At 53.0% G+C, this 27,040-nt stretch overlaps 7 protein-coding genes across 7 annotated transcripts; 3 read left to right on the forward strand and 4 right to left on the reverse strand.

The window, feature by feature from the left end:
- The first annotated feature begins 2,567 nt into the window (after positions 1-2,567).
- BDZ83DRAFT_458109 (uncharacterized protein) lies at positions 2,568-4,496 on the forward strand. Its single transcript, XM_060503211.1, has 3 exons — positions 2,568-3,024; positions 3,238-4,397; positions 4,448-4,496. Exons 1-2 carry the CDS (start codon positions 2,956-2,958, stop codon positions 4,309-4,311), a joined length of 1,143 nt encoding a protein of 380 aa, XP_060361651.1. The 5' UTR covers positions 2,568-2,955; the 3' UTR covers positions 4,312-4,397; positions 4,448-4,496.
- Positions 4,497-6,095: 1,599 nt separating this feature from the next.
- On the forward strand, positions 6,096-7,988 carry BDZ83DRAFT_584961 (tat pathway signal sequence; the record flags this gene model as incomplete). Its single annotated transcript, XM_060505810.1, has 2 exons — positions 6,096-6,249; positions 6,337-7,988. The coding sequence occupies 2 exons, from the start codon at positions 6,096-6,098 to the stop codon at positions 7,986-7,988; spliced, it is 1,806 nt and encodes a 601-aa protein (XP_060361652.1).
- A 299-nt stretch (positions 7,989-8,287) lies between these two features.
- BDZ83DRAFT_458203 (eIF4-gamma/eIF5/eIF2-epsilon) lies at positions 8,288-10,981 on the reverse strand. Its single transcript, XM_060503213.1, has 2 exons — positions 10,678-10,981; positions 8,288-10,620 (listed from the first exon to the last, which is right to left on the reverse strand). The coding sequence occupies exon 2, from the start codon at positions 10,561-10,563 to the stop codon at positions 8,587-8,589; it is 1,977 nt and encodes a 658-aa protein (XP_060361653.1). The 5' UTR covers positions 10,564-10,620; positions 10,678-10,981; the 3' UTR covers positions 8,288-8,586.
- An 814-nt stretch (positions 10,982-11,795) lies between these two features.
- On the reverse strand, positions 11,796-13,257 carry BDZ83DRAFT_631599 (Metallo-dependent phosphatase-like protein). Its single transcript, XM_060508914.1, has one exon. It carries the CDS (start codon positions 13,024-13,026, stop codon positions 12,190-12,192), a length of 837 nt encoding a protein of 278 aa, XP_060361654.1. The 5' UTR covers positions 13,027-13,257; the 3' UTR covers positions 11,796-12,189.
- Positions 13,258-13,367: 110 nt separating this feature from the next.
- On the reverse strand, positions 13,368-13,673 carry BDZ83DRAFT_458220 (uncharacterized protein). The gene has a single exon (XM_060503215.1). The coding sequence runs from the start codon at positions 13,604-13,606 to the stop codon at positions 13,427-13,429; it is 180 nt and encodes a 59-aa protein (XP_060361655.1). The 5' UTR covers positions 13,607-13,673; the 3' UTR covers positions 13,368-13,426.
- Positions 13,674-14,282: 609 nt separating this feature from the next.
- On the forward strand, positions 14,283-15,177 carry BDZ83DRAFT_584970 (fido domain-containing protein; the record flags this gene model as incomplete). The annotated part of the gene is given in 3 exon segments (XM_060505811.1): positions 14,283-14,437; positions 14,483-14,703; positions 14,717-15,177. Coding segments are annotated over 3 exon segments (837 nt in total), but the record flags the coding sequence as incomplete, so codon positions are not given.
- Positions 15,178-20,769: 5,592 nt separating this feature from the next.
- BDZ83DRAFT_584942 (HSF-type DNA-binding protein) lies at positions 20,770-22,953 on the reverse strand (the record flags this gene model as incomplete). Its single annotated transcript, XM_060505808.1, has 7 exons — positions 20,770-21,221; positions 21,282-21,480; positions 21,552-22,430; positions 22,483-22,623; positions 22,686-22,758; positions 22,812-22,828; positions 22,897-22,953. 7 exons carry the CDS (start codon positions 22,951-22,953, stop codon positions 20,770-20,772), a joined length of 1,818 nt encoding a protein of 605 aa, XP_060361657.1.
- Between the last annotated feature and the right edge of the window lie 4,087 nt (positions 22,954-27,040).

Genomic DNA, 27,040 nt, shown 5'->3' on the forward strand with positions numbered 1-27,040 from the left:
CCCGTACATGGATGCAGAGCAAAGCACCGCAGGGCTCGTGGAATATTGACCGGTCCCTGGCTCTCTTGTCTTGAGCTCGCGCATGTTTGCGGAATCTAGTTTGCTGTGGAGGCGCTACACCGTACGCCGTGGTGCAATCGCCCACGCATATCGGTGAGATGATGAGCTATCAGCTGTGACATGCCAGAGAGTAGCCGTATAGTAGTCGCGTAGTGAGCGAACTATTCAAAGTAACCGAACCATTCACATGGGATTGGCTGAGGCATGTCAAGACAGCCAAGAGAAAGTTGGGATCCAACTCTTGGGATGGACCTAAGAGATACCGGACAGAGATGCAGCCGATGGGCAACATCCATTGTCTTGAACAAGACACTATGCAGCCGGACAAAACCAGCAGCGGGCTGCAGCATTGCTAAGCGTCTTTAGACTTTAGCATGACAAGAGAGTTTGACGAGTTGGGAATGCTGGTACGACTGGCACCCAAAGGTTTCGCCCGAGCGACAACTCTGGACCCGCCACCCACCACAGCGACCATACTGCGTAGGCACAGAGAGAAACAGCACATCTGCAGGTAGGTTGCGCAAATCGAGGGACGAGATGAAGCCGGTCGATGTGGTTGTGTGGTTGTCAAGGTTGCCGTTGTCAGTCCGAGATGGTTGCAGAAGGCCGCGTTGAATCCCGGTCTCCTGCCTGTCGATTCTCTTAGGTTCTCGCGTCTGAGGTACGAAGTACAGATAGTTCCCTCCCGTCAAGTTCCCAGGTAGAAACTTCCTCCCACCCTCCGGCCTTCTCTTTCTGTCCGCCAACGCGGTTGCTTGTTTATTACCTGCTTGTATACGGAGTACAGTTGGCAGAGGGCAGGAAGGAAAAGAAAGTATACGTACACAATGTCTCTTGCCGCAATGGCGAATCTAGGCAAGGGGAAGACAGGAAGGAACAGGGTGCATGGAATCATAGGATTCTAGGGAAAGGACATGGGCTTCGAGGAAGGACGCTCCCGCCTTCCTCTGCAAAGCACCTTCTTTGCGCGAAAACCACTACGGACAGCTTACAAATGTATCGGACACACGATTACCTACTATGGTACGGATACTCTGAACTGTATGAGGAAGCCTCACCAGCGCATCGTCCCAGTTACCACTTGTTTCGACAATCATTGCGTAGCTGCTGGTGTATTCACATTATTCCGACGTCGCAAGAGGAATCGATGCGGAACTGCCCAAAATGACAGTGGAAGATTGGGCCACTGGGAAGAAGCTCTCTGTCTCCGAGTCTCTCTCACAGGTCGCGACCGGGATAAGGCCTGGAGCTTATGGCCCGGGGATTGATCCCGCCCTGTCGGTTGCACTTGGGTGCACTCGGGTGGGGATGTGGCACAGGCGAAAGCCCGAGCTTGGGATCGCCCCACTCAGGCCAAAGCTCCACCCCATGCAGCAGCTGCTGCTGCATCTGCACCTGCCCTGCGGCCCTCGAGACATTTGGTGCTCCTGCCTTTCTTCCCATACACGTCCCGCTGCGATCTTGAGCTTAACAGAAGTATCTGAATATAGAATGTACTGGAAGGGATGAATTCGTCAAGAATATGTATCGATAACACAAGTGAGAGACTGTGGTGATAGATGGAGAATAGAAAGGAGGAAGAATGATTGAGGATGGGAGGAGGCTTCGCCTTCCCAAAAAAGTTGCAATCCCTCAATCACTGGTGACTGCCTTAGCCGTGAACCCAGCCCCTGCCAACACAACCAACCACAATAACCAAACCGTGGTTGCCATCTTTCCAAACGACCCGGCGCTAATCCAAAAGAAGTAGGGTACGAGGGCGGGCGGCAGGAGACAGTCAGTCAGAGATCAGAAGAGAGGGGGGAAATGGAAGGAGAAGCAGAGAGAGTGGGCAGTCCTTTCCTTCCATTCGATAGAGTGAAGAGTGACTACTGGGGTACTTTGCTCCACGGGCGTCGGCCTAGCACACAGTCCCTTCTCATCGAGATCGATCAACAGAGCGTAACCCGATCAAACCCTCCAAGATCGTCTAGCGATCGAAAGCAGTCGAGATGCCACTTTCCCTTTCCCCTCTCACTCTGCCGTCGCTCGCCGTCTCTCTTTCTGCCAATTGTGCTGAACTGCCCCAGTTGCAGCACAGCCAGCAACACCGCATTTCCCAGCGCCCAACCCATGTAGGTGTTCTTAGCGTACCTACCTAGTCCAGCTCCCATCTCGCTCTCTCGCGCACTGCAACAGCAACAGGTCGGCCATTCAGAATAACGAACCTAACCCCTCCCCCATGTACCATGCCCCCGGTCACATCTATCCGGCCGCCATCTGTCTGGTCAATCCAGTACTCCGTAACCCAGCATCAGATGTACCCCCAGCAGTACCTTCTCACACACACTCTCTCTCTCTTTCTCTCATCTCGCCCGCCCAGACTGAACCCTCCCCCATGCATGGAACATTGCTCCGGGTTGTACTCTGTTCCACCGCACGCCCAGCCAGTTCACTGCCTTTTTCTTTCCTTCCACGCTGCTCCGCACCTCGAGACTGATACCCAGTCCTTTCTCCCGAGCACGCACCCTTGGATTGTATAAGACTTGGATACCGCCCTGTTCCACACTTTGCCTCCCTAACTTCCACACACACACACACACCCTTTTGGTCCCTCGACCGACAAGCTCCCTCAGAAAACGCAACCGTCTTAGGACATCACGATAGACCCGTACGACTCACGCCTTTATATCCTCGAGTTAAACACTAGGTCTCGACCAGCCTCATCGCGATATTAGGTGGTTCCGGCTTCAAGGTTCTAGCCACAACGAAGCCCATCACCGCAAGTGAATAGAAGCTTCCAATATATTACTGCACCCCGCATCAGTTACCTCTCTGGCCAAGCCACCTTTGACCCCATTACTACTCAACTATCTATAATACTCGTCAATCTCCGAGTCCTCGACGTCAACGAAAATGCCGAAGCGATCCTTGGACGCTAGCAACCTGTCGCCGACCATGCAGACTGAACGGGCACAGAAGAAGGTACGAAACTTCAGCTTAAGCTGTGATATTCTATTCAATTATTCTGTCCGCATCAGTCCTCATCTCTTGCCTAACAAATCATCCATGAACATCTCCCTCCCAGTTTAGCTGTATTTGCCACACCGGGAAGACACGGCATGCCAGGAATTTATTTGACTCGCCACAAGAAAGTTTCCATTTCATCGGATCCAAGCGCTGACCATTCACACGCAGACGGAGAGATCTCACGAAGAGAACCAAGAGCGCGCTTACATTGCCGCGTCGCGGCGGGCGGACCGTAGTATCGAAGCTCGTGTCCAGTCCGCCAAAATGGCGAGCGAGATTCACAAGAAGCGCACCGGCAAGGGATTCAAGATCTCCGAAGCGATTGTGCAGGCCGAGGAAATGTATGAAGAGGAAGAGGATGACATGCCTCGCTCTTACCGAATGCTGGCAGCTCACCTTCAGACCGGCTCCCCAGAGTTCGACTATCGCGTCAATGCCTTTTTGGCAAACAGGGTAGCTATGGCGAGCATGGTGGCTGGGCTCCGTAACGAGGAGTGGGCTCAAAACCCGATCAACAAGATGTTTGCAGAGCAGTTCCCAAACGCCAATAAGCAAGCCCAGGCTCTGTCTCGTAACATTACCAACTCGATGTACTCCGTCCCCGGGCAACGTTCGCTGTCGATGTCGCAACCCACTCAGGCCGAACAAGCGGTCACCGGTCCCATGTCACCAACCTTTTCATCAGTAAACTTTCAGCCCGAGACTCAGCGATACCAACGCCAGAGAACACAGTCAGTGGCGTCGCCCATGGATATGGCCACACCGGTTGCGCGTGATCATCCCCAGTCGCCGCCAGCTCTGTCACCGTCATCGGACGCTGCTGCTGGCACCCCTTCGACGCGAACTGCCTCGACTTTCCCTTCGCCCATGACTACAATCGACCACAGTCTCTTTTCCCCCGAGTCGTCGTTTACCGCCGAGCTGCCTATGGATGCGAAGATGATGGTACCCAACTTGGACATGAACGACCCGATGGCTCAAATGTTCATGGGCAACCCGTTGCAGCAGCAGATGTACTATCCAGACACTCATTCAATGGCCGACCTGAAACATGAGCAGCACTTGAATGAGCTTACGCTTTCTTCGCACGAGTATTTCAACGGACACGTGAACCCTTACGCGTCTCGTTTTGAGGAGTCCACAAGCGATGACGCGACCCCAGGCCCCGTTAACGACAATTGGGACGCCTTTCTGGACTTTGGCGAGCAGTCCGACACTGGCGCCATCGATCCGACATTGTAGTTGACATACCACACCGTGTATTTTGACACGAAGCATTGATGGAAGTAATGAGGAAGAAGTGTCCAAAAGAGCGACAAGCGAAAGTGGTATGATATGATGATGGGACCCTGGCTGGTTCATGAGCATAACTTTTTAGAGTACGCATTGCATCGGTCGGGCCACAAAAGGCGGCATGGAATACCCATGGGAAAGGCACTCGGTTACTTTTTTGGCGTTATGGTACGGGAAATCTCCCCGGTCTTGCTTATTTTCTTCGTCTTTTTTCCTGTTCACAATGTCCGATATTTTATGGACGAAAGGGGCCTGTATGTCCTCAAAACATGTTTTTCTTATGTTGGGAGCCGTCAATGTTGGAACTTACACGCCAGGAATATGGTCTCTGTATGTTCGCTTGGAAACGGGAACACAGGATTTGCGAGAGAGCACCAAAGATGGAAGAGTCGAGGAAGGAAGATGATATCCAAAGAGGTGTGGACGGCGAGAGAAGAGACGCCTCGAAGATGAGGAAGGATTCGAAAACTCTAAAGTGGACGAAATGGTCGTTGGCAGACCTCGCCTCATGGTGGTTCAGCGGAAGCAAGTGCTGGTAAGAGGCACGAATCTGACCAGGGTTTGGTTAGCCGGGACTGCAAAAAAATGAGAAAATAAGAGAAACTGTCATCTGTGAATCAGGATCTTGCCTCTTGCAAACATCATCTTCCATTTTGAGTGGACAAGCTTTCGTGAGCTTTTGCTACTATTGACAGATCGTTCCTTCCTCAGTTCTTGGTAAATACACGAGCTTACGATCACACTCACACACACTCGACTCCCAGTTACGAAATTACATCCGCGAGATATTTCGATCATCAAATCTCTTCTTTATTTTGGATGGTGAGCGGATACTCCATCTCACTCTTGATGGATACTAAACACGGTACTCATTCTGCTCGAACGGCATCTTTCGGGAGAATGAGCAGAGTTGTTGCCTTAAAGTGCCAAGCGCACTATTTGGCAGCAACAGCTTTCACCCTAGCTCTTACTCTGCCAGTTCAATCACACATAATTCCAAGTACTTTTTAATCATCAGGTTCTTCGGAAATTTGCTGTCGGATTGGGAGGGGAGGCGAAACTGCTTTGACTGAGAGAAGTCCTAAACTGTTCACCGGCTTTGGCGTCTTCACTTCGCCACACTTCGGGACCGGATGTGGGGCGGACGGGGAATATTGGGAACAACGGTACGGAGTACGTAGAAGACGTCCAGGTGCACCAAAAGTAACGCCGGACTTTGTTCCCTGAGCTTGATAAGTATTCGTCAAAGGGAGATATCTCAACCATCTATATAGTTACCGGCGTTAAATGTTTACTCTCTATCAATCAATTACATAATGCTAAAGTAATAAGGTAGGAAGCTGGGAAGGCTGCGGTTTGCATCCAAAGTCAACGAGGTTTGCTTATCTAACCAGCCCATCATCTGATGACATAAGCGAAAACTGCTTTGAATGGCAGGAGCTGCCAGCCAGCCTGCCACAAAAGCCCAGACGGGTAGCAGCGCTCTCCAGGGACTTGCCTCCCCTAATGACGGGCCAGCCCCACAAAGCCAACGGCTAGGAAAACTTCCTACTGGCACAAGCCGCGGTCGCACCTACCACTGTAGCAAAGCTCGAGTCCCCTAGCCACTGCCCTGGTTCTGCGCGTTCGCGACTGTATCGACGACCCGCTCTTTGAACAATTCCTACCTCTCTCGGAATTTCGAAGTCTGGTCAACATTCATGTTGGCAGCTTCCAGATTCACCCGCCGAGTCATGACGTCCGCATACGCCAATGGCTCTGCTAAGGCGGCCTACTCGACATCCTCTGCGACGACGACTGCACTGAGCAGATGGAGCATCGCGACGACACAGCTGCCCGTCGTCGACAAGATCAAGGCTCTGCACATCTACGACTTTGACAACACACGTAAGGATGCCATCCTTACACTCCCGCCTGGCGTGATGGCTTCGCCCATTGACTGAATCCAAAGCTAACGTTGTCTGACGTCCATAGTCTTCAAAACTCCCTTGCCGAACCCCGCATTATGGAGCGGTCCTACGATCGGCGTGCTGTCAAGTCAAGACGTCATCTGCAACGGCGGCTGGTGGCACGACTCCCGAATCCTCTCAGCGACAGGCGAGGGCGCCGACACGGAAGAGAAGCGCGCGTGGGAGGGCTGGTGGAATGAGAAGATTGTCGAGCTAGTGAAGCTGAGCGTCAAGCAAAAGGACGCTCTGTGCGTACTACTGACGGGTCGCTCTGAGCGAGGTTTCGGGGAGCTCATCAAGAGGATGATCCACAGCAAGGGGCTCGAATTCGACATGGTCGGGCTCAAGCCTGCCGTCAGCCCGACGAACCAGAACTTTTCGAGCACGATGCACTTTAAGCAGCTCTTCCTCACCGCGGTTATGGAGACGTACAAGAACGCCGAAGAGATCCGCATTTACGAGGATCGTCCGAAGCACGTCAAGGGATTCAGAGATTTCATGACGGAGTATAATCGCAAGCAGAATATCAATGCTACTCGCACACGCGGCCCCATTACGGCGGAGGTCGTCCAAGTCGCGGACATGTCAACAACCCTGGACCCCGTGGTGGAGGTTGCTGAGGTGCAGCATATGATCAACCTTCACAACGAGGAGATTGGCAAGCAATCGTCCGACGTTCGCCCGCAACGACTGAGGATCAAGAAGACTGTCTATTTCACAGGCTACTTGATCAGCAAGGAAGATACGGCGCAGTTGATGAAGATGGCCCAGATTCCCTCTGGGTTGCCCGAGCAGGAGCTCAAGTTCCACGCCAACAACATTCTTATCTGCCCGCGCCCTTGCCCGGCTAGCATCCTGGAAAAGGTTGGGGGTATGGGCAGCAAGATGAAGTGGGAGGTCACAGGTACAGCGTGCTTTGAGAATAGCATCTGGGCAGCGAGCCTCCGACCCGTCCCCGCCACCGCGAAGTTCCACACGGATAATCCGTCGCCTCTCGTTGTTCTCGCCCTCCGCAAGGGCGCCCGCCCCGTGGATGCCGGCAAGATCCAGAACTGGCAGCCTATCCCCGCCGATAAGGCAATGACCTTCGAGACGACGGTCGGAGAGAAGATGATTCTGCGCATCGAGCCAGAGGACCCCCGCGAAGACGAGTATGAATCGCTCTTCGCCAACAAGTCTTCTAAGCGAAAACATGACGGCGGTGACTACTCACGCGACCACCACCGACACAACCCCTACAACGGCCGCAATGAGCGCCGCGACTTCCACTCTGGACGAGGAGGCGGTGGCCGTGGTGGCGGCGGTGGTGGCTTCCGCGGCGGTGGAGGAAGAGGTGGCAGAGGCCGTGGCAATGGTAAGGGCGGCCGCGGCGGACGTGGAATGCACGGCTACCGCTCCCTCGACGACGTCGAGCCCCGGAACCAGCAGGGAGGTTACGGACAGACTGTCGAATATGATGACAACAGCTACCCATCCCTCCCGGCGCAGCAGCAAGGCAGCTTCCAGGGGGGCCAACAGCAACAGTACCAACCTCCGCTTAGCGCGTGGAACTCAGGTCCTCCGCCGAACGCCCCAACGGGCCCAGCTGGTCGTCCCATGGGCGGCGGCGGCGGCGGCGGTAATTACGGAGGTGGTGGAGGTGGCGGCAACAGCAACGATCTCCAGAACTATTACTAGAAGAATGAGTCTCGGAGATGAGTCTGCTAAGTGAACCTCGCACACTTGCCGCGCGGAAGCGGTCGACGCGACCTTTTAGGTTCTTGCTGTGTATTCGAGAAAAACAAAAAGTCGGGGGGGTCACAAGGTGATGGATGGGCTGGAGTTTTCACATCTTTCTGGGCCAGGTTTCAGCTCGGCGTTTTTGGAGGGTTTTATGCTTTTTGATATGATACCTTTTTAGTCGTCTTGCAATACAAGCAAGTCATTTCAAACTCTTTCCGCTATCTCTGACGTGACTGTAATGTTTGGTTTTTTGAGACATTCATTAGATGACGTTGATGAGTTGATGGGTTGATTTTACTGTTTTAACGTATTCTTTGATTCGTGTTCTACCGTAACTTTTTTTGGCCAAGTCCTGCTGGACCTGCTTGCGAGTCCGCTGCAGTATGAATCTGCGCTATGCAAGCCATCCACTCTCTACGCCAGGCATATAAACCCCGTTGATGGTTCGAGTCCGTTTTCCTCCTCTGTCTCTCTTTCTTTCTCTCTCTCTGTCTGTGTCACTTGCTTGCTGGTCCCCTTACAACTCCCGAGGCGCAGTCCGAGATGCCAACATCTAGTCGTCATCCTCTTCCGAGTCATCGTCGTCCTCCTCATCGGCATCCTCCAGCCACTCGACGAGAACCCGGCATTTCTCCTTGAGCGCCGCCATGCCCTCGCCCCCGCTCTCCTCGGCGCGCTCGTCCTCCCACCAGGCCAGGATACCATCCTCCTCGAGAACGTCCAAGCCGTACAGCTGCTGCAGCATGGCGGCGAGCAGCACGCCGGCGCGCGCGTGCTCGAGGTTCCGGCATCCGAGCAGAGCGCGCTGCAGCGCAAGGACGAACTCGACCTGTTCCGTCTCGCCGCCGCCGACGCCGACCTCGGAGACGAATTTGGAGGCGCCCTTATTGGAGTTGAAGGTCTTGTCGGCGGCCTTTGCGGGCTCGAGGCCGCCATGTTCGGGCTCAAGGAGCTCTGCGGCGCGTCGGGCGAAGGCGATGGCGACGGCCTTGCGCATGGCCACGTCCGAAGCGTCGTTGGCGAGGCGGAGACCCATGAATTCGAGCTTGGCGGAGTCGAAGTCGCCTGATTCGGCGCGGAGGGCGTCGAGGAGGCCGTGGACTGCGTCGTGGTGGAAGCCCGACTTGCCTTGGGAATCGTCTGAGACGAACGAGTCTGCGCGATTGCGGGAGTCGGCGGAGAATTGGGTGATGCCGTCACCGGCGTCCGAGTCGTCGTCGTCGATTTCGGAGGACAGGGTTGAGATTGTCGAGGTGGAGAGGTTGAGGTGAGCGAGGTTGTAGAGAAGAGAGCGTTGGAGGGTGGAAGGGTCCTCGTCGTCCATGTCCTCGGCCTCTGGGTCGACGTAAGGGGCGCCCTTGCCTGAGGGCCCGACGAGTGACTTGTCGGGGTTGACGGGCGTGCCGTTGTGTGTGGTGACTGCGAGGACGGTGGCCTCAGGAATCTTGCTGTTGTCGCTGAGGACGACACCAAAGGAGAGGAGGGAGCCGGCGGCGACGACGGAGCCCTTGCCCACGATGCTTGAGTCGGCCAGAATGGAGCGCGTGATGACCGCGTCGTCTTCGATCACGGCATCGTCCCAGATGAAGCTGTTTTCGATGCGGACGTTGTTGCCGATCTTGCACCGCCTGCCAATGATGCTGTTTGATACTGTGCTACCGGCGCCCACAGTGGCTCCCTGGCCAAGAATTGACCTGGCAATCTTGCTGGTCGGCGCCATGACCGTTCCGTCCTCGACGCAGACTGCGCCGCTGGTCATCTTGTACGTCTGGCCGGGGATGACGTTGCAGTCGGGAACGAAGGGGAATGTCCAACGGCCGAGGACATCTTTGCTGATTGACTCGTACATCTGAAGGTTGCTCGCGCGCGCTGCGTAGCCGTCCTCGAGAACCTCTGCGTAGATCGCCTTGCCATTCAGCTCCCAATCCTTTAGGACACCATGCAAAAAGTTCCGCCTTGGGAGCTCGTAGTCGAAACTCTCGGACCACAGCGCCAGCACTTCGGGAGTGCAGATATCGATACCCGCGTCGATCAGGTCGCCCCGCATCTCAAAGTCGGTCGAGAGCTCGTCAATCACGGCCGGGTCGAGGGTGAGGTAGTGGTCGCTCTGGAGAGGATGTATCTCGTCGTAGTGTAGGCACCGCTTCGTCTTTGAGTCGATCACGAAGACGGGGTTGATTCCGTTGGGCTTCGTTCTGTGCTCCTCCGCGCCCCCTGATCGCAGGACCACCGTCATGATATTCGTCGCTGCGGCCTCCTTGCGCGCCTTGTGTGCCGCCAGCGCGCCGTCGAGTGAGATGTTGGATACCACGTCGCCGTGGACCACAATGAAGTCGCCGTCCATAATGCCGCGTCCGTCGAGGTCACGGAGGAAGTCGCCGATTGAGCGGGCGTCGGACACGCGGATGAACTGCAGGCTCGTAAATGGGGTTCGGATGGACATGGGGGACCATCTCGATGTGTTGATATAGTTCTCGATCTGTTCGGAGTGGGAGCCGCAGTAGATGTAGACCTCCTGGACGCCGTTCATGGCGAGGAACTCGAGGGTATACTCGATGAGGGGCGTGTTTGCAAGGGGTAGAAGGCACTGCGGGCGGGCGGTTAATCGTCGTCGCATAGCTCCGGGACATGTATCATGACTTACTCTTGGCTTCTCTGCTGAAAAAGGCGCAAACCTATCTTGAAAGGAGTCGGCGATGAGCTGCAATGGGGGAAAAGAGAAGACACCAGGTTAGCCAATTCAACACCTATCACCATGCCTGCCCCACCATGACGCTTCAGACTTACCACAGCCTGCAGGACATCCTCGCGCTTGCCCTCACCTCCAGCCTTGCCGGACTTCTTGCCTTTGCCGGCGGCGGCCTTTCCCTTTTGCTGCGACATCGTGTGCTAAGGTGGATCGCGAGGGCGTGGGTGGGCGCTTTGGGGGGTTTATTGTGTTCGTCGCGGGGTGGTGAGTCAAAACCGGGTCGCAAGCTTGGGAGTTGGAAATTTAAGGTGAGTGACTCAACGGCCCTGAGGTGGGGTGGGCCGTGCGGTAACCCTTCCTCGGTCTGTCTCGGTGAGAAGCTTCACCGAATATTCCGCTGCAACAAGCTCGTCTCTAGACTACGATATTACCCGATACTACGGCGGCACATAGTTATTTGATTCAGCTGATGTTTTAGTTTCTACTGCTTACTATGGCACACAGTCATAGAGACCAAAGCTTTCACATTTGTAAGGTTCAAATGAACTCACCAAATACCAAACAAGGCCAAGGGAAATAAGGGATTCATTATATCTGTCTGTCCACTGCTTGCACTTAAGTACCTCTGGAGGTATGCGTGAAATATGAAGCCTAGTAGATCAGGGGTATCTATTGTATATAAATTTATCTCAGACTCAAGTACACATGGAAGTACAGCTTGACAAAGTTCTCTCTAAGAACCCTTGCGCATTTTCCTTCATGACTTTTGAAAGGGTGAAACATAGTGTATAGGCTGGCTTCACGGTACACCTGTGTGATTAGTGAGTTATTGTTTGGGCGAATAGCTATGTTTTCGAGTCAATAGCCGGCCTATGTTGGGAGCAGCTGGGACACACGCAAGAGCAAGAAATGGCAAGGCTGACAAGGTAAACTTGTGGTAGATCATGCCGATGGCTGGGTGGGTCGATAGTGAGCTTGAATGGGTGGCCAAGGTGGCGAGAGCCTACGGCAAATCAAATGCTCCCATCTATGACGACTTGAAAAGTCTGACGATAGGACTGCGGATGAGCCTGAACTTTTCGGGTAATGAAATGGCACGATTTGAAGGAATTAACATAGACTTATGGTGGAATTCACGGACTTTTGAACACAAAGAATGCATATCTCTGATTGCTGAAGCTACGGCCATGAGTGAGTTTAGTGACCGTATTAAGACATCCAGAAAATGAACTTGGGTACAGTGTGGTTGTGACTGCCATGCCGAATAAGATATCATGGAGTAGAGTATCCAGCTCATGATCCACCGAAATCGGCGAGACCGAAACGAAGCCGCGTTTCTTCGAGGTGAGATAATCCCTAAGACCAAAGACCTCAGCACCATCCTTTACCTATCTCCTTCAGCTACCTTATCCTTGAAGCTGCTCATCTCCATACCCCACCCAGACAAGACCAAACTCGTTGCATGCCCTAGTAGTCCACCAACCAGAGGTTGTTGTTTTCGCCGTGGTGATCCATGATTGCTGCATTGACGAGTAATGTCTTGCGAGCCTCCTTCTCCGGCGCCATGATGATATTCCCCTCCTTGATGACCGGATCTGCAATGCTTTGTGTCCCGTTGGCATGCCATTCAACCACTTGGGATCCGTAGCCCTCGTGGAGATGGCCGAAGCAGTGGAGTCGTGGGCGAATGCGTTGAACCGCCTTCCATAACTTTGGGCAGCCGCAATGAGCGCCCTTGCCGTCGAGATCGAGGCGGTAGTCTTCGCCTGGGACCTGTGGGGGGCCGTGCGTGATCATAATATCGACTTCCGAGGAGATTGGCTTCGGACCGCGGACTACTTTGCTCAGGTCTAAGAGTGTTGTTTCGGCCGGGTTGAATCTGTCTTCGTTCGCACCGTATGAGAACGCGTATCCATTGAACTCGGGTGTGTAAGGCGAGGCATATAGAGTGAAGGAACGCCCGTCCTTGAGAGTGAAAGCATGGTATCCTTCGCTCAAGAGATTGATTCCGGATTGGTTGAACAAATCGATCGCTTTCTTTGGCTCCTCGAGATCGTCGTCTTCATCTGCGTTGTTGGCCCACCACGTGGGATCCAGAGATACATCGTGGTTTCCGGGAATCACGAGCTTGAGTTCAGCGTCGCAACTCGAAAGGCTTTTGATGGCAGCTTCGTAATTCGACATGCCGCCGATCATAGTTAGATCGCCGCAGTGGAGGACAACATCTGCCGGAGGGAGCTCCGAAGGGAAGGCAGAGTCGTGGGTGTCGGACAGAACCAAGAAACGGATATTGGAAGTCGCCATTTTGTTGTTGAGCGATATGAGCGGGCTGGGGGTGTGACAGTTGCGTTGTATCAAGGTTGGAATGAGAGACGTAAGCCTTCTGTAAGGGTGGGGAGTTGATTGGGATTCTGTAGAAGTCGTTACATTTCAGAGGAATGGTCGACTTTTTGTAGATGGGAACTTAGTAGACACGAGAGGGTTTAACCTTTCGGAGATACGTATTCAGAAGATGGCAAAGGTTCCCATACTTCTGCGGATCCACGGTTAAGGGTGGTCCTCAAGGTGTCTGAGCAAATTAAAATACTTTGAGGTTAAGAATGATTCTCATGTGCTTTGCTTATCCTTCTACGCAAACATCGTGAATAAGTCAGTACCCGACGGTCCTGTACAGTGAATCCTTCATTGCGCTGCTTTTTAGCCTCTACTTACTGTAGCAATACTGAGGGAAATATTTGAACCTTAATAAGCGGGAGATCGTGTGAAGGAGTGGTTCACAGAAAATATGTAAGAGAGTGAATTGCTCAATCATGCTCCCCTGTATTCCAAGGCAATGCTCTTCATCAGAGACTGAAACTAAATGATCACTTGACCCAAATTTCATGCATTGAATCAGTAGTATATAATGAATCAGTTGAGTTTACCTCTGTTACGTAGTCCGTAGATAATGCACATATAAGATAACATTACTCCGCCACGAAATGAAATTTGCTGTTCGGTTACTCCCTAGACTACCTTTCGGAACAACAAACGCCATGGCATCTACTCCAGAGACTCCCGGCTCGCCTCATAGCCCTAGCATTGTCCGCACTCCCAAACGAAAATCCATCATTGGATATTTCGGGAACATGAGCTTGGGTGAAGATGAGAAAGGCGGCTCTTCGATTGAACCTGAATCCCCGACGAAGAAGTCTAGATCTGAAGCTATCCGTTCTCTTGAGGTTCTTCGATCGTCAACATCAAGCTCAAGCGTCAAGAAATCACTGCTTCGTGGGACTTTCGATACAGCTGGCCGCCTACGATTAGAGGCAATCAAACCTTGAAGTCAAGTAGCTCCTGCTCTCAGCCGAAGTAAGTACCATTGGAAATGAAATTGCTGGAGATGCAATTTCTGAATTTTTCTGCAGAAATCCAAACCTTGCTCTGAGAATGAGTGGTTTTTACCGTGTTTATATAGACAATTGGGCTATGGACCCCAAAGTTGAAGATCGACCTGTCGACGTTTCTGAACACTTCTCCGTTGTTACCAGAATCATGGACGAGGTGAAAGACATATTGGGGAAAGCAAAAATGGAGGAGACGACATCGCGAGTTTTCTCCTGCAACAGATGGCAGAGGCTATTTACTCCTCCAATGTAAAGTCCAGGAAGGGCTTGGGCCTTGATATCACCATGAAACTTTGCATGATGATATTCGAAGGCAAGGCTGGCGTGGAGTACACAGAGCGGTAAGCAAAAGTACAGCTTGCACTATCTTGAAGACATTTTACTAAAACATCTTATAGAACAGAAGAGTACCAGGCTCGGCTTGAAGCTCTAGTACGGAAAGACGTACCTCCTGGCGAGCACCAGGTTCTTCGAAGCTGGAGAGAGGTCGTTCAGCATGCTGCTGCTTTTCAACATATCATCAATCAGTTCGTCCGTGAAGGAAAGCCAATGACCGAACAACATCAAAGACACAAACGCTATACTCGTCAAAGGTGTTAGTGGCGAAGCTGCCGGCATACTCAGTAGCAGAGAGTTTGGTGGTATCTACCGCGCCGAAGACGTTTTCGTGGGCACTACCAGATTTATCCGCCCGAACAAGATCTCCGAGGCCATGAAATCGATGATCCTGACCCTTCGACAGCACTTGATAGCGTCTGAAAGATCACAATTGCTCGATCCTTCTGCAACAGCTGCACAGTACTGCGATCGGTTCGTCAATATTCATCCATTCCGAGATGGCAATGGGCGCATGTGCCGGCTCATTCTCAACGCAATCCTCATTAAATACGCTAGAATCGTTGTTAATGTTGGAGAGCATGGGCACGACAGAGACGATTACATTCAGACAGCCCGTGAAAGCAGAGAAGTTGGTGGTCATGGTGGTGCTTTAGCAACGATGGTTTTGAAGGAGGCCACCAAGAGCTACCGGAACATACGCAACACGTTGAGACACAGACACAGGGAATAGATCATAGGAACCTGCGAGCAATTGTATGAAGAATTCAAACTGCATTTCAGGCAGCTATACTTTGAATACGAGAGAAATTGAGAAATCTGAAAAACATGATACAGCCAGCCACGTTTAAGGCACCGCAAGGCCCAACCTGCATTCAGCAATATCGGAGGCCGTCTGACAAGAGCTTCACCCTTCCCTTTCAACTATTGCATCCCTCTTCAAATTCCCTCCATCTCGCACGGGTTCTTCTCGTATTCAAAAAGTCAGACCACTTACACGGAACTAAAGTCCCAGATCCCGGAGCAAACCACCCGAAGGCCAAGATCGAAACCCCTTGACCCAGCACGCCAACATACCAAACAAAGTCAAACGCCACAGCATGCCGAGGCCTACCTAAGTTTTGCGGCTGATGAATGCAGTATGGCAAGAAAGGGAAATGGTTCACGGCAGTGACACGTTGAAACGGCTGACAAGTTTTGTTCCCCAATCATCAATGATCGGGGTTGGTCCGGTTGGTGGTCCAGACCGTTACACGAAAGGGAGGAAGTTGATTGGAACTAAGCGGTTTTGTGTGATTGGTTCTAGTTACGTCCATCTCACCTCCGAAGACGTGCATGATAATGCATGCTTGCTTTGTGTTCGAGGCTAGTCTGTTTTTTGACTGGAGTCCTCCCTTTTGTTTCCCCCCATGGGTATGTTACCCGTTTGTATTCGTTCTAGCTGAGACTTTAGGTTCTATGACCGTCAGATGATACTGGAAACCCCTAAAGCAGGTCCGAGAATCGCATGTCCTTCAATTGGTTCTTTGTTCTTGAGGCTTGATGGAGACGTAGACGTTTAAATTATCATAAATTTCCAGACCCTGGATCGATGGCTTGCCATAGTCTCAAATCTGGAAGAATCAGAATCTGCATGACGGCAAGACTCAGATTCCTTACATGCAGAACCAGCAGAGGGTTTAGGGTCGCATTGAGACATGCTGATACGAGTAATAGACTAAAGGAGCATCACAAACTCGTGGGGTCGCTAGCAAGTCAACTTGCAAGGGAATCGAAGCGCCAAAAGATTAAGAGTTGCCAGCATGTGTTTGTCCATGATGTGAGATCTAGAGCGGTCTATGCAGTCTGACTTTTGGTACGGCCGTGTGACAAGCGACCTGCAGATGACCTGGTCTATCCTTATGTTGTCTTTCCGAGCTGCCTCCTTTCGATACAAAAGCTGTGTAGCAAATATCGAAGTGGAGGTCCTTTACAGTGGCCCTCTAGGCTCCGGAGAGAAAGTTACGGACTAGCGCAACTCAGAGACAGGCGGTTAGCAGTCAAGGCGGGAAACTTGATCCAACGGCATGTTTCTCTGCCGTAACTCCACGAGTTTCTGCTTGCCGAATAAACCATTTGACGGCGAAGCATCCCCAAGACGTTACACAACATGCCTTGAAGTGAGCGCAAATCGCCCTTTTGACTTTGATTAAATACCGAGTAGTTACATCTCCAGGTGAAGAGTCACATCGCATTTACACGTGCAGGTGCAGAACGGGAGACGTTATGTTTCCAATACCTTCTCACTAATGGCCTCCAAGGCGCTTGGGGAAGTAAGTAGTGACAATACACGATTTCTTGCGAGTGACTGACACCTGTCTCGTAAACTGTCACCGAGAGACCCGTATGGCTTGAGAAAATGCTACTCTGAATTAGGCTAGACAATCAGATCATCGATGAATCTCTTCATCTTTAGCGTACCTATTTCTTTGCTTTTCCCTCGCTTCTCATTTCGGAACGGGGCACCCATCTTTTGTCTCTTGTGAACTAGGTGTCCACGCTCTCGAATTCCTCACGTGGCTAACGGACGACTTGGGAGAAGTCCGTTGGAAGACCCAAATGGCAATAGATACCGAGATAAGCCTGTGAGACATGCCACCACTTCCCAAGACCCGAATTTGGTTTTTGATATCGAGCGTATGTGAAAAACGGGAGACTGTCCCCTCGTACCGAATCTCCCCCTCCCCATACCTGCCTCTCATCCGCATGGGCAGAATCTTACCCCCAACAGAATCCATAGAGGTTGTGTTGTAATTTCAAGCAAGCAGATTTGCTCCCAGAAGTCCAGAAAGGGGGCGAGAAAGGCAGCCGGGAGATTGTCACGGAGGATTCTCCGGTTCTCCAGGGCCGCACCCACCCGGGCTGTCCAGCCAGCCTCAAACACAAGACATATGACTGATCGCCCGAGACCCATCCCCCACGAGCTTGCTCTGGGGTGGGCAAAAAGGGCGGCACCGGCGGGCTGGTATTCAGAGTGAATCTGCGGCTGGGTACGTTTTCTTGGCCTGGAACACGTTCACCCCTTTTGCTTGGCACGAAATAATGATGAGAGCCTGAGAGGTACAAGAACCCCGAACAGACCTAGACTAGGTAGGCAGAGAGAGAGAGAGAGAGAGAGAGAGAGAGATTTTGACATTGCTACTTTTAAGGAGCTGACCCCTGCCCGAGGCCCACTACATAAGCATTTTCTAATCCTCCATCACATCTCAGAAAACCATCGCCAGCATGCTACATCTGCGCCAAGACGATGAACGACGGCAAAGGTTCTGGGCAAACGTGTCTCAATCTATCCCATCTTATTCCATTCATTCGGCGTATGTCTTTCTACTATACTGGTTCTCTTGGTTTTGGCGCCCTTTCTACAATACGAGCTCACCTGACCACAACCAGTACTCCAACATAACCCCGGCTTCAGGAACCACCAGAAGCAACAGTGAGAACATGACAGCTAATACTCCGCCCCGGATTAGACCAAGAAAAGGATGAAAAGGAAAAGTCTAGACCGATCCAACAAGAAAAAAAGGGCTGGGCCCAGGCCGCTGCAAGTTCCCGTGGAAGGCGGTTCGCATACATTGTAAGTGCGTTTGTGGGTGTAAGTGTGTGTCTGCGTGTCTGCATGTGTGTGTGTAACAACCCAAAACTCACACCACCTCCGTCATATGGACCGCAATCTCGCCCACACTTAGCCGCACCTTGCAGAAGCAGCGCTCCCCCCCCCTCCCTTGTAACGAAACCATTCTTTTCTTCCTTGTGCCCTGCCCCCCCATCCCCATGCCTTGCAGGATGCAGGAGAAAAAAACTTAACAGTAGCACAGTATAGACACGATGCCCTGCCGTCGGGTTTACCGGATTACGGTGGTTGTTCATTTCAAAGAACCGTTTGGTGAGCGAAACAATTCGTTTCGCCTGTGGTCGCCTTGCCTCGCGTCGCCTGCCGTTTTATCACCCAGAATCCCGTTTAATTAGAACGCTAGGTTATCCACGCTTGTCTGCTCAATCGGTAAGAAATCGCTATCCAGAAATTGGGACCAGACTAGCCTCGAAGAAGTCTCCCGCTAACCGCAAATCACAAAACCATAGTTCGTACAGCGCAAGTCTCACGTATCTGTCTATATGAAGTTCACGAACGGAAACTTCCCGTTCTGGTTCCATGTCAAATTTCCTTCACTCGAGCAGCATGCCCAAGACCTGGCGCTATCCTTCTAACCCACTTGCTTACCTTGCTCTAGGTCCGGTCCGCCGGACATCAAACCAATTCCCTTGAAATCCCGTCCTTTCTCGAAAAGTCTTGGTTTCGTCTCATCTCGTCTGGTCGGGTTCCGGTTCGCAGCCAAACGAGCAACCTACCTTAGCGGCCAAAGGAAATTCAGACGTCAGCAAGCAGCACCTTTGGGGGTGTCTGGGCTCATCATGGACCCCGTCATGGGCTGGTCTGGCTAGCTGCCAGACTGGTCCAGTTCTGGCCCGGACTTCCATCAACGGCCTCGGAAGCTCAAAAAGCACAAGCCCGCTTACACAAACAAGAGTCCAGTCTGGCCCATGTTGCCGGCCAGCCAGCGCCAGCCCCCCTCTCGTCCCATCCCATCTTGTTGTCGTCCAAGGTACGATGGACTGAATGGTACGGATAGACCTGCAGAAGCATAAACTCTCGTGGCTTCCCACATCAGACGCATCGCTCTCCCTCTCGCATACCCCCTTTCCCTTCTGTTTCCTCCTTCAACCCTTCCTCCATCGACGTACAAACCCCAAAAGACGATCGCTAATCGATCATCTTCTTTCCCCACCGCCGCCTCCAACGTTCGCCGATCTCCCGGATCATCATCTCCAGATGTTTTTTTCTGCCTCGTGTGAGATCCACCGTGGGATCGCTTTCTCCCACGCGTCATCTCTTCAGAAGTTCAGAGTCATGATGCGAGAATGATGGACCATTTCAGTGGACAAATCGACAATCCCCCATTGTGCTCAGGGAACCCCGTCCAGCCAGCCCCACGAACCGACGACTTTCACCACCAGTAACCACCACCACCGCTACCCCCGGCCGAGTCTCCGGAAACCCGCCCACCCCCCAAAAACCACCCAAGAAAGAGGAGCAAAGAATCCCAACGGTCACGGTGTGGGCCAGAAGGCGCAGCAACATCAGACAGCGGTAACCCTTCAGACGAAATTCATCTGGGCCCCTCGGTCCCTCGCGGACGGTGGATTCGCGGGAATACGCATTGCTGTTGCGGAGGAGAAAAAAAAAAGGTTCCAGACCGTTCCGGACCTCCTTGGCAGGGACCCCGGCACATCAGACCACCCGGCGCCACACGGCCGGGCCTAGACCTCGCCCATCGACCATCCCATCCCGTCTGCCCCTCTCCCCCCCATGCGGGGTGTACCGTACCGCCGCGTACCGTAACTGCAACACCACACACAGACACCACCATCCCCAAGCTTCCCGCCTGCAAACTGCGCGCCTATCTCGTACCCGTACCCGCATGGATCGGGGGTCCTGCACCCTTAAGATCTGGCGTGAACCTGAGTCTGGGTGGGCTATGTCTCTCGGCCAAGAGATTTCAAAGTCTTGGTAGAGGCAGCAGGCACCCTCTATACGGTGGAGGCTTACGGAAGCATCAAGCATCTTACTGATCCATAGGGCACTGTGTTCGCGCAGCAGGTCCGAGTATGCCGTGCTGACATACAACCATGGGCGATGTCGCTATCACCAAAAGTATGCCGTCCCGCAACTTGTCGAATCGTTCTTGTTCAATCAACATCACTTCCAACAAGTCCTCTCTTAGTGAGGGCAAAACAGCAAGGTATATTTATGAAGATGGGTAACATATGCCCCGTGTAGCTGACAGCCGATATCTTTTCAAATTCGCCTTTAACCACCTGGGGTTCAAAAATGCGAACCATGATACTCCACCAACTCCAATCATCGAATCTCTCCTCGCAAGGTCGGGTAGCTATCATCGACTCTGCTCCATTCATTCGATCCATGCCGATACCCAATTGGCGACATGTCCTCTCTTGGGACATCATCAGTCGCTCTTCCTGAGGGGTATGTGGGTGGGTTGCAACATCGACTACCTTGCAACTGCCCTACTCTTTCTGAGGTAAGGCAGTTGTCGTGGGCTAATCCCCGGGCTTTCAAAGACGGCGATGCCAAAATCACGCGCAAGTGTGGCTTGCGTCCTTCCTTTTCAACTTCATACGATGCTCAGCACCCGCTCGAAGATATTTCGACATCACACCGCCAGCACGATGGGAGGACGGATTGCTAAGAAGCACCGGCGAACCTCATCTAGGCGTATCCACCTTGCGGTCCGTATAACCTTTGGCGCTTCTCCGGTCGGTCATCGCCGACGATATGATCGGGGACGCGCATTTGTTGCATCCCAGGAGGCATGTTTTGGAACGTCGGTCGCTGAGCGGATGTTGGCGTCATCACCATCTGGGCCGTGTTTGCCATCGGGTATCCAGTCTCGATGTTTGTCACGTTTGGTGATGGCTGGTGCATCTGTGCGGGCGAATGCCACGACGCTGTTGTTGCGGGTGACTGGCCAGGCGTGGAGTCGAACTTGACTTGGGGGTTCATCGGCGGCGCCGTCATGTTGTTGGCGTGAAGCTGAGCAGCGCCGTGACCCACAGCGAGCTCATCCGGTGGCGCGTTCTTGAGGAGGTGCGGCACATGCTTTCGGAGAATGCGCAGCATGCCATCCTTGGTAAACGGTTTGGCCAGCACATCGTTCAAGCCTGATGAACGGAAAGATTAGTATATGTTGCTCAGGTGTGCAAGTGGCAATCATGACTTACTCCAGTTGAAGTAGTGGCTGATGTCTTCGGGACGGATATTCGAGGTCATGGCGACAACAGGGACGTCTGGGTGAACTTCGCGGATGAGCTGTGTTGCGGACACACCGTCCATTTGCGGCATGACGATATCCATGAAGATAAGATCGAAATGGCCAGATGGAACCTCTTTGCATCTGTTGACGGCGTCGATACCATTTTCCTATCACGAATCAGCATCCAAAACCATGATCCCCGCTAGGACTGGCCATCGAACAAAGGTAAGAGACTCACAGCTAGCTCGACAATGCACTCCATCTGTGTCAGGAACTTGGAACCGATCCTCGAACATGTCCTGTCATCCTCGACCAAGTACACTCGCGGTTTCTTGTTGCCCCACAGACCCTTATCGTTCGTCGACGGCGGCCGTGCTGGCGCAGCAGCGGCAGGAGCTGGCGTTGCCGGTCCGGGTTCCGGCTTAACGACGGGTGGAGCCTGGAAGTCGTTCATTGGCAAAGAATTCAGCGTGTATGGGATGTTGTTGAAGTGGTCCTGGGATAATGGGTCGATGCCTACGTTCTCACCTACAGGATAGACGAGGTGGCGCATGTTCATGTGCTCAGGCAGCATGGGCGGCATTCCGGCATTGCCAGGCTGGAACATGAGGGAAGAGGCTGAATCAGGCGGCGAGCTTTGCGCGTACATGCCGTTGAGCCTCTCGAGCTCTCGATCGTATCCGCTATTGGTTGTGACGCTGGAAAGAAGCTCTCTTGCACGTCGAAGTTCAGGAGGCTGATCGTCCATGGCGCCTCCGTTCATCTGCGGGTTTTGTCCAGGGTACCGTTGTTGTCCTCTCATTCTGTCTTCGGCATGCGACATGAAGTTGAGCATCTCGTGTTGCGATTGTCGCTGGGCATCGATGATCTTGTGCATGGTGTGAACTTCATGGACAAGCGTCTTGTTGGTCCGCGCCATCTCAGCAACTTGTTCTTGCAGTGCCTGCACCTGCTGTTGTTGCGCAAATAGCGTCTCTTGGAGCAGATTGATAGACTGGTTAGTAGTGAACTGGTCCTCCGTCTGCTGCGTTTTCCTTTGAGCTGGAGCCTTTCGTCTGATATTGTCCAGATTGTCTTTTCTATCAGCCCGGAAAGCCGAGTGCTTGAACTCCCACGCCTAGATATCTTGTCAGCGTTATAGGCTCGGCCTAAGGTGTTTCGTCTCTTACCTGCTTCCCATAAGGCGATTCGTTGTTCTCGTCGTTGCGACGCAGCTTGTGGAAGTCATACTTGTTTAGCTGTCGGACGAAGCTTGAGAAGTTGCTGTGCTTAAAGTGTTTTGGGAGAATGTCATTGGTGAATTTGTCAGTCTGGCAGCAGCAAGTCAGCTTTGAGTACTTGAGTTTACCACTATAGTTCCAGTTCAGCGCACCTCTAGGATGACAAAAGTGTCACCCTCATTTCCCCATCTAACAATGTTCGCATAGGCTGGGTCCTCCAACATTCTATCGCAGCTGTTAGCAGGCAGTTGATGGCCAATATCGAGGGGTATTCGAACTTGTAGAGTTTGCGAACCTGCGCACAGAAAGTTAGCAAAATATTTACAGCATTTGATGGAGCTCAGGTATGGGTTGCGGGCTTACAAAATCGCTCGAGTTGCTGCCACCGCCTTGGGCGGCGACATTATCGGGCTCGGGCATGATGGGCGCCGAGGTCGAGGAAGAGAGATTGATAGACGATGCGCGCCTGTTTCGTCAATCGGGCGATGCAGACGACGATGAGGAGTTCGCAGAGTCGTTCGATGGGCGATCTCGACGGGACTACAGATCGGTTCAAAGCGGCTTCCAAGTCGCTGAACAGACCAACCGTTGCTTCGGGAAGAATTCTTCGTGTGCAATTTGTTGCAGAACGGATTGAAAATCCAGACGAGTCCAAGGATTTGGAATAGCAGTAGGCGTTAGGTGAGAATAGGCCAATCTCCACCGAAGCTTTCGTAGCAATGTGACGGTATCCGGATGCGGCCGCCTGGGGGAATGGGGGCTAAAGTAGATAGTAAGGGATCTAAGACAGCAGAGAGTCCTTGAGGAGGATATGCGGCCGAAGTGTATCCAAAAAAAGCTTTGTTCGGTATAGTGCGCTGGAATCGAGGGAGGGCGCTGTCGTGAGAGACGTTAGAACGGGTCGCCGGCTCGATTGAGCAGAGGTTGAGGTTTCGCAGAGTCGAAAAGACGAGATCTAGGAAACTGGGAACTGGCGCAGGGCACCAGATGGATGGATGGATGGATGGCAGGCCCCGACGTGGAGCAGGACCTGGTCGGTGCGTCTTTGGTGCTCTTTCTGGTTTTTTGGCACTGCTGGTACTTCGTACTGCTGGTTCGTACTCAACTGGGACCCGGCCGACGAGGAAGGGAGAGGGAGGTACGGGGACGGGGACGGGGGTGTGGGAAGGGGGCAAGGATGAGGGGGTGTGGACGTGTGGTGACTTGGGTGCGGCGACAGGGAATGGGGGGTGAGCTGGATATGCTTGGTTTTTGACTGCTCTGCTTGCCCTGCTTCTGCGTCTGTCGTCTGCGGTCTGCGTGTGTGTGCGTGTGTGCGTCTGGGGTCTGAAAGTGGGAGAGATTCAGATGAGAAGAGTCGACTCGGTACGAATAGAGAGGTGCAGCGCGGCGGCCACGGTGGGATGGTATTGGGATGCGCGGTGCAGCACCGGCCTGACGTGCGAGCGAGATTGCGGTGGTGGTATTGGGTGTCCACGAGTGATTAGCGCGCTGCCTCATCTGCAAGTCGCTGTTCAAAGGGACGGATAGGTTATCCGGTATGGATTGCTATGTGGTGCTGGCGTTCGCGCTCGTGCTGCCGCTGCCACTGCCGCCGCCGTCTTCAATGGCTTGTACTTTTCTTGTCCTATCTCGACCAGCTACCTTATCGCAAGTTAGAAACCCAGAGCGACATGGAAAAAGAGTAAAGACTCTGTTTGGACGATACAAAGAAGCACTTACTCACTTGAGGGACAGCTCGATAAGATCACGGTGATGAGACATGCGAGCGAGGTGATGCCTTGAAAAAGAGAAAGCTGCGGGAGCAGACTGACAGGGGTAGCCTGAGGTACTAAGGTAGTGTTGAGATTGAGCCTGGCAGGATCCGATATTGAGGTTGATGAAAAGGGACACTTTGGCCTGTGCCAATCCTTTCAGCGTCCGCGTACGATGTAGTGTATCAAGGAGAGGGCGCCGACTCGATACATCTGTTGATTCTTCTAGAGTCTACTTCTGAGTCCTGGGAATGGTGGATGATACCCTCGAGCTAAATGGGTCTAACTGGAGATGTTGAGTGGAGAGAAGAGGCGAGCACGAGGACGGTGACCCTGTGCCAGTGTCCACTGCCCGTACCTTACGGATACCTCGTTCGAGTCGTTCCGGTGGGTATGGGTACCGTAAAAAGGACGGGAACAAGCGGGCGAGTTGTCTCAATCTCAATCGGCTGGTCCTGCTGCATTTCCTGTGTGGCGCGGAAGGGAAGGGAACGCGGGTGCGGTGCGGGCGGCAGGTGCCAGGAGCAAAAAAGCGACCTGGGCCGTGGGGCGGCGGGCAACGGACGGGGGAGAAGCCTGACGCCTGAAGCCCCGAATCCTGAATCTCAAAGGCGGAAGCAGCGCGTGGGAAGCGGGAAATGTGAATGTGATTTTAGTGCCGTACTGCTGTGTATGCGAATTTGCGACCCGGTAACCCTCATTAAACACGGTAAAAGGACCTTTCGGAGGAGGGGAGCGGGCGGGGGGGCAACTGGCAATCTGGCAGCCCTGGACTGTCAATGAACCCCTGGCCCTTGTCGCCGAGTCGCGAATTGTCGAATTCGAGGTCCCAGTTCGCGCAGCTGGGTGGTGGTCTGGTGGAGGTGGCTCAGTTTGCTGGCCCTTGTGCGAACTGCGGTTGCATTGGAAGTGGTTAAGCTGCGATGGGGACAGGAGACATGCGAATCGTGGATCAGCCCTTGTTCACAGTGTCACAGTGTGTCCTTTTTCTCCGCTTCTGGGATTCGTCCATTCCGGGTCCACGACTGACCCCACATCTGGTACGTCCCCAGCTGCTGCCGGCTGCGCGGGCCCAAAGATGATCCGTGTCGGAAACAATGACCTCATACTGTTCCCAGAACATGGCAAGACGTCTGACGGTGTGCTCAGTACGTAGCTACGTACCTCCGTAAGCCATGCATGCACCCTTTTTCTTTCTGTTCTTTTCTTTCCCATCCGGGAGTACCTCGGTACACTACACTACCTTAGTGTAATGGGCACCACCACCGCAACTTGCCCTTCTCGTCGCCCGATGGATGGATGGTTCATCAAGCCAATTTCAACATACAGACGACCTCAGTGCTCACTCACAAACAGGGAGTCCAAAGATAGCTACGGCTCGCCACCGATCAGACCGAGCATTTCGACAGCATCCCTCAATGAGTATACGACCATTGTCACCTGTCCCCTATGTGCCTTAGGTTGGCAACGAAAGTAAAGTATTACCAACTCCAACCTCATCTACCGTCTCCACCACACTCTCACCATCCGCGTCTCTCTGACCATGTCGTGTGTTGCACCTGTCAGGACTTCCCCGGTTCGACTAGCCGACAGAATTCGGGCTAATAGGCGACATGCAACCCATACAGGCCGGATTCCGACACTCAATCTTCTCGATAGATCAAAATCATCGAAGCTAAGAGCATGTCTAGAGTCACTCGTCCCAACTCGCGAGGCACGGTACACGCGCCTTACGTAGACGACATGCATTCACAGAGTTTGTCAGTGCAGTTTGCAAAGTCATTTGGCCAAGGTTTGGCTTGACCTGCTGGCCTATGCAAGCACTGTCAAGCTACCTCCGCGGGGAACTAACTTTTACCACGGGCTGACAATTCGTTAGTAGGGGAATGGCACCTTAGCTCTGAACTGCTCCTCTGAACCCTTGCTCTTTGTGTCGTGTTGACCTGAAAACACCTCGCATCCTGACTCTCCAACTCCTGGTCTGAACCCACAAGGCAATCCAGATGAATTACCTAGCGTGTGAAAGACACACATGCTCGCACGCACACAGTGGTCGTACCTCACACCACGAATAGGGAGTCCGAGACAATGAGGAACTCGGGTTATCCGACGCTGAGGGCCAACTGGCGCCCCAAAAGCAATTCCGGCGGGCAAACAACCACCAAGCTGTATGCCACACGACGCGATGGCTTCTTCTCAAAGGCCCTGTCGGCCTGAAAATCTCGTGCTCGAGTAAGCCATCTTCTCGGCGACCTCAAAAGACGGACTGGCATCCGAATTCTGCAGTAACCAATAGGACACGGCCGGCTGTTTCCGCGACACATTATTCCTGCTGCGCTGTGCGAGTGTCCTGTATAGGAGCAACGAGAGCAAAGAAATCTGCAGAAATTAGCTTGTCTCGCCGACTCCTGGGATGCATGCCATCTCAACTCTGGGCAGTAAAGGGTCCTTCCTATAGTGCGGGGAGGGACGGAGGAACGGTTTGGGAGAACCTCTCGGACAAAGACAAACCTGGCATGAAGACCCTTCATACTGTGCTCCAAGTCAACAAAAGTTGTTCGCCAATCGAGTGGATGCCAGTGTGATGGGCTGTGGATTTGGCAACCTGACCGGCCTGCACCACCCGCCCAGCCATCATCCTGAGGACCAAGACAGCAACGATCCGCGATGGCTGCCTCGAGATTGGCCAGCCTTGATTAACTGGATCTGCTCAAGACATCCTAAATGGGCGTCTGAGTCTTGCCGCGCTGCCA

This window comes from Colletotrichum acutatum, assembly GCF_030867785.1.
Source record: "Colletotrichum acutatum strain CBS 112980 chromosome Unknown BDZ83scaffold_93, whole genome shotgun sequence".
In the NCBI taxonomy this organism is placed as follows: Eukaryota; Fungi; Ascomycota; class Sordariomycetes; order Glomerellales; family Glomerellaceae; genus Colletotrichum; species Colletotrichum acutatum.

Bases quoted from the DNA above. Each gene is read 5' to 3' on its own strand.
- BDZ83DRAFT_458109 (XM_060503211.1), top strand. From the start codon at position 2,956: ATGCCGAAGCGATCCTTGGACGCTAGCAACCTGTCGCCGACCATGCAG. The intron at 3,025-3,237 runs GTACGAAACTTC...ATTCACACGCAG, and splicing joins CTGAACGGGCACAGAAGAAG to ACGGAGAGATCTCACGAAGA.
- BDZ83DRAFT_458203 (XM_060503213.1), bottom strand. From the start codon at position 10,563: ATGAACGGCGTCCAGGAGGTCTACATCTACTGCGGCTCCCACTCCGAA.
- BDZ83DRAFT_631599 (XM_060508914.1), bottom strand. From the start codon at position 13,026: ATGGCGACTTCCAATATCCGTTTCTTGGTTCTGTCCGACACCCACGAC.
- BDZ83DRAFT_458220 (XM_060503215.1), bottom strand. From the start codon at position 13,606: ATGAAATTTGGGTCAAGTGATCATTTAGTTTCAGTCTCTGATGAAGAG.